The 21,499-nt window shown below is 39.9% G+C and overlaps 2 protein-coding genes across 2 annotated transcripts; one reads left to right on the forward strand and one right to left on the reverse strand.

The window, feature by feature from the left end:
• eif4eb (eukaryotic translation initiation factor 4eb) lies at positions 1-8,254 on the reverse strand. The gene is made up of 7 exons (XM_041060226.1): positions 8,117-8,254; positions 6,976-7,079; positions 4,313-4,408; positions 4,084-4,147; positions 2,778-2,891; positions 469-608; positions 1-378 (listed from the first exon to the last, which is right to left on the reverse strand). Exons 1-7 carry the CDS (start codon positions 8,132-8,134, stop codon positions 264-266), a joined length of 651 nt encoding a protein of 216 aa, XP_040916160.1. The 5' UTR covers positions 8,135-8,254; the 3' UTR covers positions 1-263.
• On the forward strand, positions 8,230-19,487 carry metap1 (methionyl aminopeptidase 1). The gene is made up of 11 exons (XM_041060225.1): positions 8,230-8,390; positions 9,814-9,865; positions 10,118-10,227; positions 10,529-10,589; positions 13,663-13,754; positions 13,865-13,948; positions 14,639-14,777; positions 15,592-15,723; positions 16,196-16,339; positions 16,452-16,517; positions 17,067-19,487. The coding sequence occupies exons 1-11, from the start codon at positions 8,274-8,276 to the stop codon at positions 17,231-17,233; spliced, it is 1,164 nt and encodes a 387-aa protein (XP_040916159.1). The 5' UTR covers positions 8,230-8,273; the 3' UTR covers positions 17,234-19,487.
• Positions 19,488-21,499: the final 2,012 nt, after the last annotated feature.

A 21,499-nucleotide genomic window follows, 5' to 3' on the forward strand; every position in this document is an offset into this window, starting at 1 on the left:
TCATCTACTATTAATACCCCTCATTGTTAGTGTTTTGGAAGATTCATGATTATGTTTTCCATTGGTTTTTTTTTCCTGTGGTTCAAGTCCTGGGCAGGTTATGGAAACATTTGGCATGTAGTCTTGGATTGGGTTGTTTTTTTTTTTTTTCTTTCTTTTTTGTTTCCTCCAGATTGCATTCCGCAGAGTCTTTGCAGCAAAGTAAACATATGCACCAACAACAAATAAGACAAGAGAATGAAAGAGGCACATTGGGCATTTTCTCAAACAACAAATTTGTTCTTGGTGGTTGAACCGCTTTTGGTAGCTGTGTCTGCGTGGGACTGGTAGCCAATAGTCATCTTCATGGGAAGCCCCAAGCGCTCCTTGTAAACTCTCCTGTTGACAGGAAAATGACAGCATAAGACGATTCAGAGAATGTCCTCCTGCAGTCTAAATACTTTAACTACCACTGAAGACGCGACTCACCCTATGTGTGTTACAGCATCCCGGTTCTCATAGTCTGATGTCCAGACGGCTATTTTATCTCCTTTTGTGCGGATGTTGACCACGGCTCCGCAAACATCATCGCTGTAGTCGTCAAAGGCCTCTCCCACTAAGCACAGGAGCTGGTGAGGGGACGGAGGGAAATAAAAGCTATTGTCATGACCTGATGACTCACATCTTGATTTTAAATAACACTGCGAGTCCTCCACATTCTCACAAAAGAGGAAGGGCAAGGACATGCTTAGCTTTGTCGCCTCGATTATTGTGAATCAGCAAGAATTCTGAGAGCCCTGCTCTCTGCTGCATCAGTCTCTCACTCAAGTTCACTGGAACATTTTCAGGTTTTTTTTACAATTCATGTTTTCCAAGATCAGTGAGGTAGAAACACAGCATGCAGCAGCATTTCAGTGGCATTATGACTTTTTCAAGTATCAAAAAGATAAAAGTGTTATCTCTATTTCAACAGCAACATTTGAATACTATATATTTTGCTTTGCCCATGTAAATATCTGTATCTAAATAAATACAGTATGGATTAACATCCCCATGGTTGCCTCAGAGCTTTTCAGTATCCTGATGATGAACCAAAACTCATTTTAACAAACACACAGTAGATTATATCTGATCAAAAACAAAACACAAGCTCACTGAACAAAGTCCTGAATGAAATCAGGATTTTGGATGATCAGTGTTTGAGCTCAGCATCATCTTCATCATTAGCCCAGATCCAGGACCATGCACGAAGCATTATGGTGATAGGATATCTGTCAGAACTCGGACATTTCAGACACAGATCTGCTCATAAAATGCGTTTGGTGAAGACTGTTCCAAACACAAACTCACTCAATGGTAGGAAATAATCTTCACAAAATAGAAAGTGAAAACAACTTCATTATTCTGGTGGTACGAAGTCCTGTCTGTCAATCAATACAAATTAACCATCCATCCATTTTCTAAACTTGCTTGATCCGTCAGGGTCGCGGGGGAGCTGGAGCCTATCCCAGCTGACAACAAGAGAGAGGCGGGGAACACCCTGGACTGGTCGCCAGTCAATCGCAGGGCCGACACACAAAGACAAACAACCACACCACACAATGATCTGAATGGTTTGTATTAGTGTTAACTTTGGATTATATTTTGATGTAACTGCAAACAGTGTTGAATTTGCAGCCATTCTGCCAATAGTTTGTTGACATGTCTCTGGGTCTTCTCACCCAGTGGGAGTTATACTCCTCCGAAATTCCCAACATCTCCCACTCGGAATATAAAACCAGAGGATGATATGAAAGGTTTCCATCACTAGGCTGCTTGTAATTACAGTTTTAATGATATGATGTGAAACACTAAATACCACTGCCACTAAATACCACTTAGTTATAGATAAGATTACCATTTAAATCATTGGCATTGCTGCAGTACAACTTCCAGCCACTACTGGCAGCACTGAGCACTACGCAGCTCAGCAGCACTCCAGCCTCCTGATGTTGTTTCTACCCGCCTTGTAAGCAGCTAGGCCAACTTCCTATCATCAGACAGGTTTATATTTTCAACATTCTTCCAAGTTCCAAGTGAAATATCCAAGTTCTGGCTGATATCCACGCAGGCCTGGAATCAGGACAAAGCATCAGCCTCCACAATAACTCAATATCAGAGCTCAAGAACAGGTTATTAGAAACTGTCCTCAATCATTAAAAACTGATTTGCTTCCAGCTTAACACGTGGTAAAACAATTAGTGTGTGCGTCTTTGGAAAAACCAAGTGACTCCTTTAAGCCCTCCAGAGCCCCAGTAGCTACAGTATTGACAGTACAGTAAGTGCTGTTTGCTCACTGGCAAGTCACAGCGAGCTGGATGTCTGTATCACTGTCAGTGACCTTTAGAGCGGCAAGAGAGCTCACCACAATGCTGTGTGGACTGCAGATTTACCAGCAAGTCAATTTTCAATTGCTCTCATTTGATTGTGTTGTGGCCCCATCACCAGCTCAGCATTCAGTCAAGGCAACAGTATATTTTCTCAGATATCAGAGAAGATTTTGTGTGCAAAAACACAGTGAGTGGATGAAAACAATCTCATCTGCGCCTCAGATCAGTATTAAAAGGTGTGAAATGATGTAATAACCCGTATCAGCAGTGTGACAAATGTAATGATAGAGCAGTACAACTAATTACAGTTGACAGCAGGTAATAAATGTACTACCCTGAGAGGAGACACAGGAAATGATTAATAGAATCAATTGTTTGAGTAACAACACTGAACATGTTACAAAGCACAGCGGCCACAGCCGAACCTACCGTTTCCAGCCAGTAGCGGTCCAGGTCTAATCTCCTCTGCTGCTTGGTGAGTGTGATCAGCCAGCGGCCGCCACGCTTGTTCCTCTCGTCCTCCCACATGGGTTCAATGCCATCCTGCAGAGATGGTTCAGCCTGTCAATACGCGTCCCAAAGCACTGCACCAAAACTTCAAAACAGCCTTTGTCTGCATTAGAAAATGTCTTTTCCAGCTCTCAAATAATCACAGTGAAAATTCTTTAAATCCGATTAGGCGTTTGCAGCTGGAATACTAAAAAGGTAGACAGACCTCAGCTCTTGTCCAGTATTTGTTTAACATCTTCTTCTCAAGTTGCATTTCTACCCTTTAGCACACTATCTGAATCACGTTGTGGTGTTTGGTTAAAAAAAAAAAAAGGCACATTTTCTAACATTTCAAATGTTAAATTTGTAAAACAAGTTCACTAGTTAATCTTCGCCACAGGTGATCCTGCTAATGATTTCCATAAGAGCACGCTGATCAAAGAGCGCAGTTATATTTGATTACTGCCTTCTCCATTCATTATCACCTATCTCAAACACAGTATAATTAGTGGCTGCTAGCTACCTCCTGCTTTTCAACTTAGCAAAAACTTGCACCCACGCATCTCATTTTCTATCATAACATCTGGCTAAATGAGCTCTTCTAAGCTGACGAGCTCTGAGTCTGTACAGACAGATTTAGTTGGGTAAAAAAAAAAAACCCTGCCCATCTCTATCTTTGTTTGCTTACCCTCCAGTAATGATGCTGTTGTTTTGACTGGATTTCTTAGTGTAAACAATTTAATTAGGTATTGTTCAGTTGGCATGAGCTTTATGTGAACCTGCTGTCGTAAAAAAAAAAAAAAAAAAACTTGCAATTTGGCTTTATTGGTAAGCTGATGATAAAATATTTTTATTACATTTTCAATTCGATGCCACTTGTTCTCGCAGAGATCAATTTGACACCACCGAATAACTATATTAATAATGTAAAAGCTTGATGTTTATTGTTATATCTCATGTGAATGTAAATGTGATCTTCCATTTTAACAGAAAGGCTGTTCATAGCCATAAACATGATTCTTTTACTTTCACTGAGTCAATATCAGAAAAAGGGAGAAAACACTGTTGTCCTTGTTCACAATGCAGCATCATTGTGGACAACTTTGTTGAAAATATGAAGTTCTATTCTCAGCCCCAGAGACAATACAGATGTTAATAATGACACAAACATTATTTGTAAGTACACTTTCATTGGTATTTTAACTCCTCATTCTCTGCACATCCACGTAAACAGACACAAACTTACCTTAAAAAGAGAGTAATCACAGCCTGACATCAGGTTGCTTGACAATTGGATGTGATTGTAGAGACTAGAAACGACAAGAGGACAGCGTCAACACAACATGCTCATTCATTGCTTGCGGATCTAACGGTAATTCACAAACACAGTATAAAGTCATGACATTTTATTGCTTCAGTCATTCCATGGCAGTACAGAACAACAAAAAGACTCAGAGAGATTTATTGCTCCTTACGCCCAGAAATCTTCAACCGTGTCAAATTTAGAGATGAGTCGCAGGTTGGCCTGCCATGTTTTGCTCTTGTCATTCTTGAAGAACCACAGAGACCATCTGTTGGGCAAAAACAGAAAAGGGGAATTTGCATAAATATAACAAGCCCCTAATTAAACACGAGGTAAACAAAAGTAACCACAAGCAATTGTACCCTGGAGCAAATGAGCAACGTATGGATGCACCTGGATGCTGCTGACACAAACTGCTCAGTAAATCAAGCCGTCGCTCTCATGGTCTACTTAATGGTGACACTGTGCTATACTTGTTAAATGCTGAATCCTGAATGTTATGGCTCAGCAATGGCGTTAAGCTCTTTAGGTTGACGAAGAATAAAGAAAATCGTGGCTGTTGACACTATTGTAAAGCCATTAAAGTCGCATGGCTGTCAGCAGGGATGGGTAGTGGTTTCAAGTGAGAGCAGCCCCAATAAACGCCAGAAAAGGACAGAATGAGTCAACTTATACAAACTAGGTTCCCTTCAGTATGAACTGTATATGCGTACCAGACTGTTTGATAAGCAAATATGACAATCCAACAGTCAGTAGGCTTCAGTTTATGACACATTTGTGTATCTCTTGTTGCATGTCCAGTGAAATATTTGGATGTCTGATTAAAGAATATACTCTGAGGCAGCATATATATATATATTGTACAGTCCATTCTTATGGACCTGGACGGGGTGTTTCTTTGGCTTGTAATGCATGCTGGGATAGGCTCAAGCACCATATGACCCAGTAACAAAATATGCAGATTAATAAAATGAATGAATGCTGGGCAGTCGGCTTATGTTGCTTCTGCTGTATTTTTGTATATTAGTGTATCTGAGCCAGTAAAGAATAAAAGGTATTTTTCTCATTTTGCACCATTTTGATCTTCAATATTTTGGGATATTTGTCCATTGAACTTGAACCATCAGTTGGAGCCAACTGTCAGTATATTTCAAACCTCACAACTGAGATTTGAGTCACATATAACATGTTTTGGGTCCATTTTTTCTTTTAGCTGACTGGCTTTCTATTGCTGGCTTTCTGTTTGGCTTTTTTATTTGGCCCCATTGGCCCCATTGGCCATAAATATATCCTGCAGGAGTTTATATATATATATATATATATATATATATATATATATATATATATATATATATATATATATATATATATATATATATATATATATATATATATATTCATTCTTATTTGTATTCTGCACCAAAGGGTGCAGGAACCTATCTGACTATGGATTTGGAGGGAAACACTGAGACACTATGGGCAGGTCACCGGACAATCCCAGACAATCACAGTCTTACTGTGGGGAAATAAGAAGTCTCCAATCCAGCAGACTGCATTTGTGTGGACTGTGAGAGGAAATCCACTTTAAAACATGAAGAACATTAAAACACACAGACTGGATCACTGGCATAGGTAAACACTGAACCACATATTGTGCATATATATTATATACAACAAAATTAAATTAGCTGCTAGGTCATGTCTCCCTCCCTTGGGGTGAGAAATAAAGAAAATGTAATCAGATAATCACATTTATTTTCATATAAATCCACTTCACACATTATTCATTTTATTGAGCCAGGTTAAAAATAGAATTAGCTAGGTAATTACACATCCATCTGGAAGGCAAACATGTTTTAATTAGGAGAAAATAACATTTTATACTTTTATTTGGCTTCTTGACATGTTGTTTTCATTATGTGCTGTGCACAAACAATTTTGGTAATTGCTCAGCTTCCTCTGAGTGAAGAAAGCAGTCATTGTTTTCAGTGAATGGTCAATTTATGTCCTACTTTCACTTCTGTATAAGCTGGCCCCATTCATTTGTGTGGAGCAGGGGTCACTGAGTCCTTGAACTGTGCCTAAAGATCAAACATCTGGGTGACACGTGAGTCACCAATCTTTCTTTCTTTGGAGCTGCTAATGCATTCGTTTCTCATCTTCACATTTATACAGTTTCACACACTCACTTCTGGAAACAGCTAATAATATTGATGGTGATCAGATACCAGAGTATCTGAATGCAATGTGTAAACAGGGGAAATGTATGTGGTGTCTCTGTTTTGAACTTAAAATAAGTTCATGTTAATTACATTTTCAATAAACCTTGCATCAGTAAAAACCCAGTTAATTCAACAGGCAAACCAAAGTAATGAATGTCTAATAGTCTGTAGAGTATAGCTTGATTTTAAAGCGTCAATGATTATTCGATTAACTGACCAACAGAAAATTGACTATTACTTTAATTTACTACTTTAGTATATAAAAGGTTAAAAAAAGAAAAAGTTCTGTTAACCTAAGGTGATGTCTTCCAACTTCTTGTTTTGTGTGATCAACAGTCCAAAACCCAAAGATATTAAGTTAAAAAACAAAACAAGAAGAGTGGACTGTTTTTTTTTGCCGATTAATCTTCAGTCAATCAACTCAATAATCAATTGTCTATTTGATGAACACTTTCTCTTTTCTCATCATAAAACTATCCCTCTATGTTATAACAAAAAGATTTCTGATGTAGAAAGTGTATCTCACGCTGAAATTAGTAGATTTTTTTTTTTGATGGATATAACATTATACCTTATACTTTTAGACTACAAATCTAAAATTGCAGACCCTAACCTGTTCTGGAGGGGGTGTTTGATGTAGGCCTCTGGGCTCACAATCTCCTGTCCAGTCTCCTCAGCTTTATCTTCTTCAGGCTGGGGTGGACTTGGGCTGGTTTCCTAAAAAGCAGTTAGGTAGAAGTGAGTTACAAATAAGGCAAGCAGACTGGAGGGCTTTCTATTCCCAATGCAAATGATCATACTCTCTAAACCTCTAACTTTCCAGTTGCTGATTACATAAGTGGACCCTTCAGCCATGGCAACTAGATGGTGGCACATTTAAATACAAGTCAAAGTTTACAAAGTGTCCAGCTGACACAACAGTGCTGTTCTTTCTAGTCTGAAGTGAGGTGAGTAATTTCCTAAATAAACTTTTAAGTGTCATAAAAATTAATTCCGTGACGGAAGCGTTCACTTATGAAACCCGATATGAACATCTGTCACACATTTCACTGTGATGTGAGGCAAGAGTTTGGCTAGCTACCATCAACTCCACTGCTAACATTACCCACGAATGCAAGGGTGAATTAGACATGGATGTCACACACCAAATCCCGTTTATCTGGGGTGAAAACAACGAACTGAAACTGCCTCGCTAGCTGTTTTGCCATCATGTAAGTCAACGTTAACCTTAGCTTCTAAAATAGCTAATGTTGCATCGTAGAGGTCAGCAGGAAGCAGTGCCAACCAGTTTTGACAGTTGAAACTTCAGCTACAAAAACGAGTCCTGTTTGTACGTGATGTATTATTCCTCATGCCGAATTTACCAATGGTCTACAATAAACATAAGTGTTTCGAAAAAATACTCCGCTTTTATGTACTTTAGCAGATAACCTGAGCTATAACAAAGTGAATTGTTTTGTAATGGAAGTTTGTGAGGTTCTCTTCGTAAAACTTAACGGCACGTCGGTTAGCTATAACGTCAGCCTTAAAGTTGGGAGATCTCCACACACAAGCATTGCGCTTTTACGCTTAGGTGGCACAGAAGACAAAATTTAAAACTGGTCAAAACACCACGTGTGATAGCAGCAACAGTCAATTTATATTAGAAGACTCGTGTTTAAGGTTCTACGCGAACTTTAAATATTATCTCGGCCTGAAATTTAAGCAAGAAGCCCCCCAAATGTTTTCATATGTTCTGAGGAGAAAGTGCTCACCGGTTCGGCGGTCGCCATCTTACAAATCTCTGTTAGGAAAGTTTCTGTTGATTGGACCGAGCTGCGCGACGTGACTGCCCCGCTGCGGACATGCGCTGTGTGCCGCCTCTGGCTGGCTGCTTCTCGGCGACTCCACCCCTCTCCGGCAGACGAAGGCATGGCGAGCACCGAGACCAGAAGGGAGTGTGAGACAGAGGGCTGTAGCAAGGACGCCAAACTTCAGTGTCCCACATGTATCAAGCTTGGTATTCAAGGCTCCTATTTCTGCTCACAGGTACTGCTGCTTTCTTGGCTTGCCCGGTTTAAATGTGGATTGTAGCCGCACATCTAGGCCCTGTCTCTTATCACGAGGCTGCTAACGCTAACTGTCAAGCTAGGTGGGCATGTGTGGATGCCTAATAAACCGCAAATAACGCCTTAACTCAACTTTAACGGATGCCTCCTGGCTGTGTAATGCCGTACAGATTACTGAGGATGAATAATGCAGTCAGTGACTGTAACCGATGCTGTCTCTGTAACAGTAGGCCGGGGGGAAAACGTTGAGCTAGCTAACTGCAGACTTGTTAGCTATAGTGAATGATACAAAGTCTCTGGTCTAAATAAAATCCCTACAGAGTGAAGTTATTCTGCTGTCAGCGTAAAACCGTGCGTGAAATGATCTATATTTTGTAGGACACAGGTAGTCTGGTAATGCAGCTGACTGGAAATAATCATACTTGGGTTGTAAAGTGCTGCCGGGTTAATGCTGCGTGACAGATCACTTGGTGCCACGATGTTTGACCCTCATCCTGGTACTTTCTTTCCCAGGAGAGTAAACCCCCACTCACAGATCTGTCTGTTTAAAGATGAACAGCTTATGGATCAGACCTCATGCTGGGCTGAGTACTACATACTAATAGAAGCTGCTCTCCTCTGAGGATAAGCTGAGCTGGATTTGTTTGAACAGTATGAGAACTTTTAGTACACACAGACCCATTGTCACAATTGTTACCTTTGACTAAAACAGTAAAGGTGCTTGTAAAAAAAAGTCTTATAAATCACTTCAGAAAGTTGATTTTATATTGCTAGTTTGTGGATGCTGCTTTTTTGCTAATTGTTCTTGCAGTATACACTACATTGGGAGTACCAAGAAAGCATTAAACATTAAATTACAGATATTATGCTCTCTGCAGCAGGTCTCTGTTTTGACTATATCTAATGCAATTTTCTTTGAGGCAAAAGTTTTATAAATAGGTTAGGTTGGGGAGCTCTTTAAATGCTCTTATGGTGCCATGGTATTTGACCCTAGAGGCCTTTGCTGTGATTGCAGCTTTGGCTGTGCAACCTGACCCTGCCATCTGTATTTCCTGTCTCTCGCTGCTGTTAACTGTCCAGTTAAGGCATACACACCAATGAAATGAACAATAAACGGCAAAAGCTGTGGCTGTGACGGGGGATACATACAGACACACATGTGGGAAAGACTCTTCCTGTGCTGCTATATTTGTCACAGTGTGCAAGTAACATTGTGTTGTTTTTTTAAGTTGAGTTTTAATAAGTTGTGCATCAGCACAAATTCAGTAACCATGCAGGTGACTGTTACACATTAGTTAAGTGTACTTTGGAGCACATTTTGCACTGCATCAGTAAAGGCTGGGTGTATCTGTGTAACACTGTACTTCATCATTTAGAAATGTTCTTTGTGTTTTAATTTGCAGGAATGTTTCAAAGGGAGCTGGGCATCTCACAAGTTGCTGCACAAAAAAGCAAGTAGGTATCACTGATGTAGTTTGTTGGCATCAAGCTCTGTGTTGGAATTAGTCACATTAAATGAATACATAATGTTATTTATGTAAATAGTACGAATGGACAAGTTGAGGTTTCATAAACAACTCTGTGGTGTTTATCACATGGTGCTTATTCAGAACTTGTTGAAAAAGTCAAGTGCAGATGTTGTTCCTTGACAGTGAACTGACATAGTGGTGCCAGATGCTTTAGAGACTTTGTGTTATGTTTTGTCAGAGGAGGACAAGAACCAGAATGAATCTAAGAACTGTGTGGAGAAGGACATCAACACAGACCCATGGCCGGGCTACCGCTACACAGGAAAACTACGCCCTCACTACCCACTGGTATGTTCTTGGTGCTGAACTAGTTTGCACATTCTTGTCACCATTTTCTTATCATTTACCACTAACTGCTGAAACCATGGCAGCAACCAGGTGGATAAAGGTCTGATACAAATTGCCTTTTTATTTATTTTTTTAAAGTTTAAGCACATTTTTTTAAAATGTCAGGTACTTCTTTGTGACACAATTCTGCACTCTGTTAAATGTTAAAAATTGTGTCTTGCGTTATGTATTTTCTTATGTAAGTGCTGGTTTATGTGAATTCCATGATGTAACATGTCTGTCGTCTCTCCTCCTCATGTAGACTCCCATGAGGCTTGTACCTGGCGACATCCAAAGACCTGACTATGCTGATCATCCCAGAGGTAACCACGCTTCTCTCTCACAACGTATTTGGAGCTGATTATAGTGGGTCTTTGTGCACTTGGATAAGCTTTGTATATTCTTTTAAGCTCATGTTTTTTTTCAGATGTTATGTTGTGTATATTGCATTTTTTTTTGTCCCAGGAATACTATATGCTGGAACAACACCAATAACACCACTTTGAATGATGTGTTCTTGGTGCTGTCAGTTTCCACTAGCAAACTTGTCATTTGCTTTGGTACTATGGTGTGTATGGTATGATTTGCCCCACATCCTGGTGGTGTTGGTCAGTCTGTCCATCCACCAGTTTGTCAGTCTGTCTGTCCACCACTGTGCTTTTGAGCAAGCTAACCTCAACAGGATCAGCTCTTTTGATTTTATTGACTCCATGGTCTTTTGTCTCGCACCACTGTGAAGACAACCTACAGTTTTAGCACCAGTACTTATAGGACCGTGATCATCGCAAAATCATCAGTGTTTTGTATCACAGTTACATGTCTGAGATCTATTGAGTTTTAGATTAGACTACAACATGCATTAGCCATTGATTGCATAGATCTGATAACATGCAAGTTCAGAGATTCCACCTGTTGAAGTCCTGTCTTAGCGTGTTACAATAGTCTGGACAATGTGGTCACTCATGCATGTGTTGTATATCATTTTTGCATGAATACACAGATGAGCTGATATGTCTTGTGCTGTTAGCAAAGAACTCTGCACCAACAGAATAGTTTGGGTAACTGTAGGCAGAATGAAGAAAAAGACCAGCACAAGTTTAGTTGCTGTTTAGTTGCACAAGTTCTTAAATGATTTTCTATTGTTGGTTTTTTTTCTCCACTTAGCTGACTTGAACAAATTTATGCCATAGTAAAAAGTTTTGTTCTAGAAAGTTTACCAAGTTAATGCCATAAACATCATGGTGTCATCATTCACAACCATCACTCTACAGACGAGAAACTGAATTATCATTATGTGGTTTGAGCAAGTGGCTGAAAGCTGTATGCAGCTGCAGAGTGAGACGTCTGTTCTCAGTAGGAATGGTAGTATGGGTATCATTTCGCTTGAATTAATTGGATTCAGTATTACAAAGAAAAATATTACTCAGCAGTGCTTTTTTTAAAAGATTGATTTCTGAGTAATTGTGTACACGTACATTTTAGACTGGTTCAATTTCTCAGTTCTTCTTTTGGTATTTTGACAGTTCAGAATCGTTCAGTTTGACGTGGGTAGCTTTCTCCTGATGACATTTCTTTCAAAGTCTAAACTGGAATCGATGTCACTCTGTTAAATAACTCAATAATGTAATGATCTCTTTCTAACATTGGCTTTGTCACCAAAAACTGCAATAAATTTATTTCAGGGAGAAGTAAACCCGCTCACAGGTCAGCTGTCACGCTGTGTATTTCTGACCAGTTTGCTTCTTTAGTGTTAATGATCACAGCCATAATTGTAACCCACCTTATTTACGTCTGTTTCTCTGGGCAAGTCATTCATTGTGCAACCATGGCAACCTCTACATCCCTGTCATCTGACTGCATAGATCCATACTCAGGTAGTCATGGTTACAGTCTGCTTTCATTCTCCTGCGATGCCTATTCAGGGACTGAAGCACAGTTGTTACAAGCTTAATGTTTCTTAACACAGCTCTGTTACTGAGCTCAAGCCACATCTGGGGTTTATTGTATTTTTATTTCTAAACATGTACTTAGACTATTTCCGCTATCACACCTTCAAGGAAGTGAACCATATCATTATGACGACATCATAGTGTGCACACACACACACTGTGATTTTCTCATACTCTGTGTGTGTCTTTTCTGAGCAGCTGTATCAGAAGCGTAAGTAATTCCGATTGATTGTTGCACTCACACCGTAGGCTCTCGGGGTGAAAAGGAGGGCTGTGTTTGAATTGTACACAAACCTGTCTAAAGTCTGTGTTGCTAGGAAACTGTCCATGTTCATCCAGCAATCATCTTGTAGAGTTAATAAATTATAGATCAGCGAATTGTTGATGACTCCAGTGCTCTAACCAACACGTATTTAAATACTGTCCTAATGTGCTCTTTGGTCTAGAATAGAAAGAACAGAATATGTTCTGATCTTGTTTAATCTACATGCTGAATTGCAGGTGGTTTTAATTTATTGCCAGGCTGAGTGCACCGATACCTGTGCTTCTCTTATTTTCTGTGTAACAGTAACAGTCCTGCTCTGCTCCTCTGGGTCAATGGTGTGAGTGTCATTAGAGTCTGCCTCTGCTCAGGTGCTGATGCTGTCGTGTATGCTCTGCAGGAGCAGCTAGTTATCCATAGCACTGCAAGACAAATTTAGGTTTCTTGGGACTGTGGGGTTAAAGTTTAAAGAAAGTCATAGTAAAATAATGTAACACAATGTAAAGTTTGTGAAATTTTTGACGTGGTCACTGGTTGGAAATGACCCATTCATGTCAGTTACTCTTAACATTAAAATATGCCCGAGCGGCATCAGCAAAACAAAGCACCGACTGAGTATGATCATTTAAATTTTGTTGCTTCGACAGCTCAAACTAGTCTTAGACTCTAGTCATGGCTTTCTGAGAGTAGACTTTGCTTTTGCAGTAGCGAGTAGAGTTTTTGCTGCAAATGAAAACTGCTTTCTGTTGATGCATCAGCGAAACAAAATCTCGTCTCATTACTTGTGTCCATGGTCTGGTGTTGAATTAATAGTGTACTGTTTGACCTGTTGAAGCTGCCAGGAGTCAGACACCACAGAAGGTAAAACTTGACTGTAAGGTTGGACACAATGTTTGGTGCCTTGTCTCAGACTTGATTGCCTTGATGTAAAGCATCCACTTCACATTACTCTTCCACTGGGTATTGGTTTAAATAAAATGATGATGATGACTTACTCAGTTGTCACTTTTTTGGGGGGGGGGAATACAAAACTGATTAGGAGAATGTAAATCCAACCGTGATGGTCCAAGTTGATGCTGCGTCTGAAAATTGATAGACGGATGACAGCTGCTTTGCCAGGTCCTATCTGAGTGAGTATTGATGTGTGAATCATGTCAGTTGTCTGTCCTTGTTTCTGTCCCACAGGGATGTCTGAGTCTGAGCAATTTCTGAAGGGGACGTCACAGATCAAGATCCTTTCTCCTGAGGACATTGAAGGCATGAGAGTTGTGTGCAAGGTAACAGTTGGCTGTCGTTGCTGTCCTGATGTTGCCACGGTTTGCATTTAGAATATTATATTTATTGCATTTTGCTTGTGATATGTATGTTTTTTGGGTTTTTTTTGCAGCTGGCACGGGAGGTCCTTGACATTGCGGCCATGATGGTGAAACCAGGTGTTTCAACAGAAGAAATCGATCACGCTGTGCATCTGGTACATATATACCTGTACACACACACACACACACAATTTTTGGCTTTTGTTAAAGTCTCTCAACAGCTATTGAATAGTTAGTAGTGACATTTGGTACAGAAAACTTCATCTTGTGCCATCAACAGTTACCTTCAAGAGTAATGGCACACACCCATCAGCCTCAGCTGTACTTTGTGTTTAGTGATACTTAGCACATACTATCATGGGAACACATCAAAGTAGGAGTTAACATTATGTGCTAAACATCAGTAGGTTAGCATGCTGATGTTAGCATTTAGCTCAGAGCACTGCAGCCTCACGTATGCTAGCACAACTGTAGACTATTGTTGCGATTAAATAAAAGAGCAGACACTGCTGATAAATAATGCAAGAGCGTGTTGGAGCGTGAAGAGAGACCCCCTGCTGTGGAGCAACAGTTCGGCTTAAGATTAATTTGAACCATATGCTGACTTGAATGCAGACACATTATCATGTCTGAGCTAATGCATATAAAACACACAGTTCACCCCTGTAGGATTACTAAATACAGTTACAGAGCTGTGATTAGAGCCTCCACTGTGGCCATGTCCATAGGGCATCTACATGAGGGGGGGGAGGAGTCATTACTCTTTATAATATGAAACCCATTCTTGATTTTCTCATTTGTTTCTTCCCTGCTCTCTCTACATCCAACATGATTTGTGTGTTCAGGCCTGTACAGCAAGGAACTGCTACCCCTCCCCTCTCAACTACTACAACTTCCCCAAATCCTGCTGTACATCTGTCAATGAAGTCATCTGTCATGGCATCCCGGACAGAAGACTACTACAAGAAGGAGACATCCTCAATGGTATGCTCATTACACTAGATATTACATGACTTTGGGCCCCAGCCTCACCTCCAGGCATTTTTTTCCCCTCATCACTGTGACAGATTTGATCTTTTTATTTGTTATAAATGACCAAAAATAAATTAGAATTACAGTGCCACATTTTTTCTGAACTTTCTAAACTTTTCTTAAAATTGCTGTTTTTAAACACCAACATTTTCTCGCTATCGTCACTTCCTCAATGTCAAACCAAATCCTATGAATAGTTAAGCTAAGTTTGGATGTAGGGACATGTTTTATTAAAGCAAATTTTGGTGGTGGTGGGGGGGGGGGGGGGTCTCCTCATTGACAAATGGCTGTACAGCTTCCTGAAATGGTGTCAGCGGGAGTTTGGCCAATTTTAGCCCCTTTATGAATATTTCTGCTAACGCGATGTCTTCCATCCGCCACTCCCCTCCGAGTGTCTGATGGAGCACTTGCCAACAACTCATCTCTCGCTGCGTTGTCCGACAAGACAAATAGTTTCATTAAACTTTACCAGTGGGGTTTTGCTAGTCAGATTCTCTGCCCTCTATATTTCACCGTCATCGGGAAGAGTTCCAGTTTGCCCACTCGGAGATCCAATCTCATCAACAATTTTGAAAAATGGACATTTTTGTTTGGCCTTGCAAATGGGTCAATGTTTTATGAGCGGCCATGTTCAGCCGCTACCTACCATTGTTAAATGTTTCAGACAGATTATTCATAACAGTACTCTTTGTGTTAAACATAATAGAGTCTAGTTTGCCATGCAGCACAGTGGCTCTGACATATTTGTTGTCTCACTCTTGCACAGTGGACATCACCGTCTACCACAACGGTTTCCATGGTGACCTCAACGAAACCTTCTTTGTCGGAGAGGTGGATGAAGGAGCAAAGAAGCTAGTTCAGACTACATATGAATGCCTTATGCAAGCCATCGACTCTGGTAGGAATTTAAACTTTATATATTTATATATTTCAAGTGTTGTTTTGGAACAAACAAGTGAAATATAGGTGTAAATATCTGCTTTTATTTGCTCATTAAAGACACATCTGGATCAGCATGTATGTCAGCCAAAACATTACAAGGAATAGCAGTACACATATGCCATATATACCTTTGAAGTTATTTAGAAAAAGAGTTGCCATTACATAGTTTATCCACCAGAGAGCACTGACATTTGAGAGCAAGGTGAGAAATTTTGACATTGGAAACAGTAGTTTTCTTTTTCCTGAGCTCCTTGCAAGGTTAAGAATGAGTTTTCATGAATTTTTAAGCCAACAAGGACAAAAAGTCCTTAAAGTACTTAAAGTAGTAAAATACTGGAAGTGGCCTCAATAGCACCTGTCAGGCTATTAACTAAATAAAATGTGTTTGCAGTACTGTAACCCTCATGCTTTGCTTTACTTTTTCACAGTGAAGCCTGGTATTCGTTACAGAGAGTTAGGTAACATCATCCAGAAGCACGCTCAAGCCAACGGCTTCTCTGTAGTTCGGAGCTACTGTGGCCACGGCATCCACAGACTTTTCCACACTGCTCCCAACGTGCCACACTATGCCAGTGGGTAGTCACGTACTTTCCATTGTCAGAATTTTAAATCTCTGAATGTTTGCTATTGAATTTCCTCATGTTTCCTTGCAACAGCATGATTTCTGTTAATTAATTTTCCCAGAAAACAAAGCAGTTGGAGTTATGAAGCCTGGCCATGTGTTTACCATTGAGCCCATGATATGTGAAGGTGAGTGAAAGTGCATTTGAATGAATAATGTGAACAATACTTCTAATTACAGCTCTAATTTCATTTTGAATAAATATAAATGTAACTCAATTAACCTAGTTACATAAATTGAACAGTTCTAACAATCACGTAAAACAAATATTGTGAGTTTAAAATGAGAATAAAGAGTAAAATACTATATCAGAGTAAAACACTAAAATGGTTGTAGCTTTAGAAATAGCAGGATTTTCTCAACCTAGGTAGGATCACTTTATTTGACTTTTATCTTACAAAAAATAACAAATTTGGAGATATGTGGTTTTCATGGGAAAGTGAAAACAAAAGAAAAGCTTTTAGGCTTGAGAATGAAGATTTTAGGGTGTTGACTGGCTCACAGGGGGTTAAATGATGTGTGATGCAGCAGACCCACTCATGCCTAACAACGGGTCATTAAACACTTTATACCTCAGTGAGTCATTGCCGGACTTGGAGTGTTTGTTTCCACAACTCTGTTTAATTGATGGTGTGTAAGCTAAAGCCACGCGTGTGTGTGTGTGTGTAATGTCTCAGGTGGATGGCAAGACGAGACGTGGCCCGACGGCTGGACGGCAGTGACCAGAGACGGGAAGCGCTCGGCTCAGTTCGAACACACCCTGCTGGTGACGGAGACCGGCTGCGAGATCCTCACCCGCCGCCTGGAGGAAAACGGTCGCGCTCATTTCCTGAGCCAAATGTAGGACGGACCGGAACACACCAAGGGACTGGACTTGGCAGAAACAGACACCCAGCATCTCTGGGACACGCACACACACATACACACATACATACACACATACATCTCAAACAAGAGGCACCACTCCTAGAGCTCAGTGTAACTGTGGCTCTCATTGTTCTTTGCATTAAATATCGGTTCCTCAAACTAAATGGAAGTACTTGAATGTGTCTTATATCAAATGTGGATTGCTTTATTAGTGAAAACAGTATCCTATGAAGGAAATATGAGAGTATTTATGAGATTTGGTTTTGCTTAGTTGTCAGGCTTTACAGCAGACCTGTTCTCACCTCTGGGTCATGTTCCCCCCAGAGCTTATACTGGCTGGCTAGTTGTTGTCTGTGGTGTGTGGAGCTCAGGGCAAATCCAACTACGCCATCCTTTTGCTTCTTTTTTCTCATCCTCTGCTAACTCAATCAGACTTCATATGAATTTGCCAGAGATGGACTGAAAAGAACCAGCAATAGTAGAGACACCAGAGAGTTCCAGGAAACAGGGTCAAAAAGTCACGCAATCTCAACACAACACCAGGCTGAAAACTTTGGTAACTTTAAAGCATCTGATTTAGCATTTACAAGCAGTACCTCAACATTTAATACATATTTTCTAACACACTATACTGTAGTTGTAAGCAGATGTAAGTATTTATTCATCTATTTGTCAACAACTATAACTCCTCCTGTGGGCACTCATATATAGATGCTGGTATTTAAACAGATTGTAAATGACAGTTTAGTAAAACAGCTGAAATAATATAAAATATGTCCTTACAGGAGCAGCTATAATTGTTGACAAATACTGTACATTAGTAACCATTTAAAGTGTCATTAAAGTAGATCAAGGTTTACCACAAATTTAAGTTTGAATTTTATTCTGGCAGTCATGTTGGATATTCAGATATTCAGCTCTTTTGCGTCAAAGTTTTAATAATTTTCTAAAGGCTTACCAGCTGGTCATCATAACGGACACATGTAATGGAATAGTTTGACATTTTAGGAAATATACTTATTTGCTTTCTTACTGAAGATTGATACTTCTCTCTTACCTGCATGTCAAATATGCAGCTAGAGCTAAATGATAGTTAGCCTAGCTTAGAATAAAGAGAGAAACGGCGGAGCAGGTAGCCTGGCTCTGTGCAGAGTTCATTCATTCACCAGCACAAAAACCAAAGTGAAAAAAAACACAAATTGTGTTTTTACAGGGGGTTATGTGCACCGTGCCAAGAAATAGTCACACATGTAACTCCTTGTAAAACCACAGCTTAATTTTTATGCTTACTAAACAAACTTTAAACAAACAAAATACAGTATAACAAGTAATGAGATTTAGAGGTGCTGTTTGCTAATGAAGCCATGTCCAGGTGATGTTAGCTTTGCATACAGACTGGACATTGATAGACAAGTTATGATTATTCATTAGGATTAGTTTTTAATTTTTTTTAACTATGGACAGAGCTGTGTTAGCTGTTTCCCATCCTTATTATAAGATAAGCTAAGCTAAGCTATCCATCACCTGGCCGTAGCTTCATATTTAATGGACAGATATGAGAATGGCATCAATCTTCTAATCAAACTCTTGGCAGGAAGACAAATAAATTTATGTCCCAAAATGTTGAACTGTTTGTTGAATTTATGCACTTCTTTTGTTAGGAAAATAATAATCAGTTGATTTATTGCCTCATGCCAGCCTGTTGACTAGCTAATGACAGTACCAGGTCAACTATCAATATTTACCTTTTGACATGTCCAGTAGAAGCACCCCAACTCAACTGTTAAATCCTGAGTGTAGCTATTATTAGTGCACAGCTAGTTGAGGACGTCAGTCATGGTTGCTAGGAGAACTGTGACGCAACCACAGAGCACCTCTGTAGATAACCAGAATAAAAATAACGACAATTGCGCTCAGTGTCGTTCAAGTGCTGAACTTGTTAATCCTGCTTTGAGGAACACTCCTTTGGTGTCTCGTGTTTTCAATAGCCCTGGTGTAGCAAATTGAGCCTTAATGTGTGAATCTAGGAGTTAAAAGTTGCCAGACCAAGGTGCGATAACTGATGCCCCCCCCCCCCACCATATCTTGACAGTCACCATCTGCCTTGATGTGGGGATTTTCCTGGTGTGAGCAGCATTCATTATTTCCACATTTTCAAAGGACTAATGTGATCACAGTTTCTCTGCCATCTTTGTATTTCTTCTAATGGAGTAATAAATGACTCTTCTGTATCTCTGTGTGGTTGAGTTTGTCCTTGAACAGATCTGGGATCTAAATCCCAAAAGTGGTTTAATTTATCAGCATTTTTATTATTGAAAATAAGTCTCTGGATGCCTTTTAGGCTTAATGTGTCTTTAAACTCAGTGAAGGACACCGATAGTCTTAAACACAGTCGAGAATTGATTTTGAAACTATTTGTTCACTATTCGACTTGGAGTGAACAGAACAGAACAGAAAGGAGGTTTTCTATGCTTCTCTAAGAATGTGACACTCTATAGGCCCAAAAACAAGACTTAATTCAGAACTTTCCCAATTAAGAATTTAGTTAACAGTAACTAAGACAATTCACACCCTGTTGCACAGGCAACATGTGCAAGCATCCACCCTATTACTTGACATCAGTGATATGCAGTGACATAGGCAAGCAGAGCCAAAGAACTAACTTCTAACTAAAAAGCAGAACATAAATAAAAGGTGTGGTTGTTACATGGTCAACTGTAAATAAATAGATTAAATATGTCTGTGAGAGGTTTCCTTGCAAAAGGAGTTATTAAAAGCTGCTCCACAATACAACCTTGTTCCTTCTTGCCACACATGTTGACCAAGGTGATAAGTAAGACGATAAGTCTCAGGGTAATTTCCTGGTTTACTTGCTGGTGCTACCTCTTAACGCTGAGGAATAAAAGACTATTGAAGTTCAGTTTTCATACACGTCTCTGCATGTGTATGTTAATGCATGCAATATCATAACTGATCTCAGAGCAGTGGAAGCTGGGCAGGGTAGGCTGACAAGCACACTTGCCTGTAGCTAGTCAACCTGTTAAAGATCCCAGGATTATCCACAATGTGCATGTGCAAGCTTACAAAAAATGCTGCTCCCTCCTCTGTTAGACAAGCCCCAGGCTTTGTCAATAGGACGCACCCACAGAAATGACATATATAATGGCTGGCAGTCTACCTAGCTTCCTGAGATAACAGCCCACTGCAGTCACAAAAAGACAGTAAATTACAATAGGTGTCTCAGAACACACCTTTACAATATTTTTTTAATGGATCCTTCAAGATTTGCTACAGTCTGCAAAAATAACCTTAACTCTTTAATCTTAACCTAATCCTAAACCTGGCAGTAAATTACAAGATGAATGCAAACATGAAATATCAGATCCTTTATGGGTCAGAATGCTGCTCTGAGATGTAAGGACAGATATCGCTTCCACTTTGGCATCCTTCCAATTGATGTCTCTTTTTAGCTTTGATTGGTCAAGCACTGCTTGCCTTGCCTTGCCTGATGGCATGTCACTGCTAGACATATAAATCCCTGAATCTGTCGTAGGCTGTGGCCAGGAACACAGGAGAAAGGACCCAAATGCAGACTCACAGGGTGAACTGATTAATAATGATGTTTTTAATAACAAAAAGTCATCATACGTCTGTGAGGCCAGGAAACAAAAGGCAACCGAAGATCATCCACGAAGGAGAAGAACTCTGGGATTCTTACTTTGGGCAAAAAAAAAGGCAACATAAGTAAGTGCACAGGAAAACACAAGGAGCAAACACAGGAGCCACACTGAAGCAGGACCACAGGTTCAAACAGAGACACACAAAGACCTCAGGGACAGCAGCTGACAATGTGAAGAAGAGGTAGGGGAAGCAACGAGACCTAAATACACTGAGGGTAATTGGCAACAGGTGATCCACATTAGGGCGGGGCAGACAATCAACAAAGGTGGGAAAATGGACAAAGACAGCTTGCAAATTGGGAACAGATACACAGGGAAGAGGAAATAAAAAATAAATAAAACAGGAAATACTGGACAAAACTCAAGAAACCAAAACTAGAGTCCACAGAGCACCATCAAAAGGCTGAAACAGTCAATTACTTCATCACCAGTGTTGTACTTTTCACAAGTCACAGAAAGAAAAAAGGCACAAAGAAATGCCATTTCTTTCCTTGTTTACTGTCAAAGTGTTGCATTGTATCGCACAGCACAGAATTACATCACAGAAAAATTAAACTAGCACA

This window comes from Toxotes jaculatrix, chromosome 17, assembly GCF_017976425.1.
Source record: "Toxotes jaculatrix isolate fToxJac2 chromosome 17, fToxJac2.pri, whole genome shotgun sequence".
Lineage (NCBI taxonomy): Eukaryota > Metazoa > Chordata > Actinopteri > Toxotidae > Toxotes > Toxotes jaculatrix.

What these genes read in the sequence shown, in the direction of transcription:
- eif4eb (XM_041060226.1), bottom strand. An exon ending in ACGGTTGAAGATTTCTGGGC is followed by an intron (nt 4,148 to 4,312) that starts GTAAGGAGCAAT and finishes TGTCGTTTCTAG; the next exon opens with TCTCTACAATCACATCCAAT. An exon ending in ACCGCTACTGGCTGGAAACG is followed by an intron (nt 609 to 2,777) that starts GTAGGTTCGGCT and finishes TCCCCTCACCAG; the next exon opens with CTCCTGTGCTTAGTGGGAGA.
- metap1 (XM_041060225.1), top strand. Translation starts at nt 8,274, where the DNA reads ATGGCGAGCACCGAGACCAGAAGGGAGTGTGAGACAGAGGGCTGTAGC. An exon ending in TACGCCCTCACTACCCACTG is followed by an intron (nt 10,228 to 10,528) that starts GTATGTTCTTGG and finishes CTCCTCATGTAG; the next exon opens with ACTCCCATGAGGCTTGTACC. An exon ending in CAACGTGCCACACTATGCCA is followed by an intron (nt 16,340 to 16,451) that starts GTGGGTAGTCAC and finishes TAATTTTCCCAG; the next exon opens with AAAACAAAGCAGTTGGAGTT.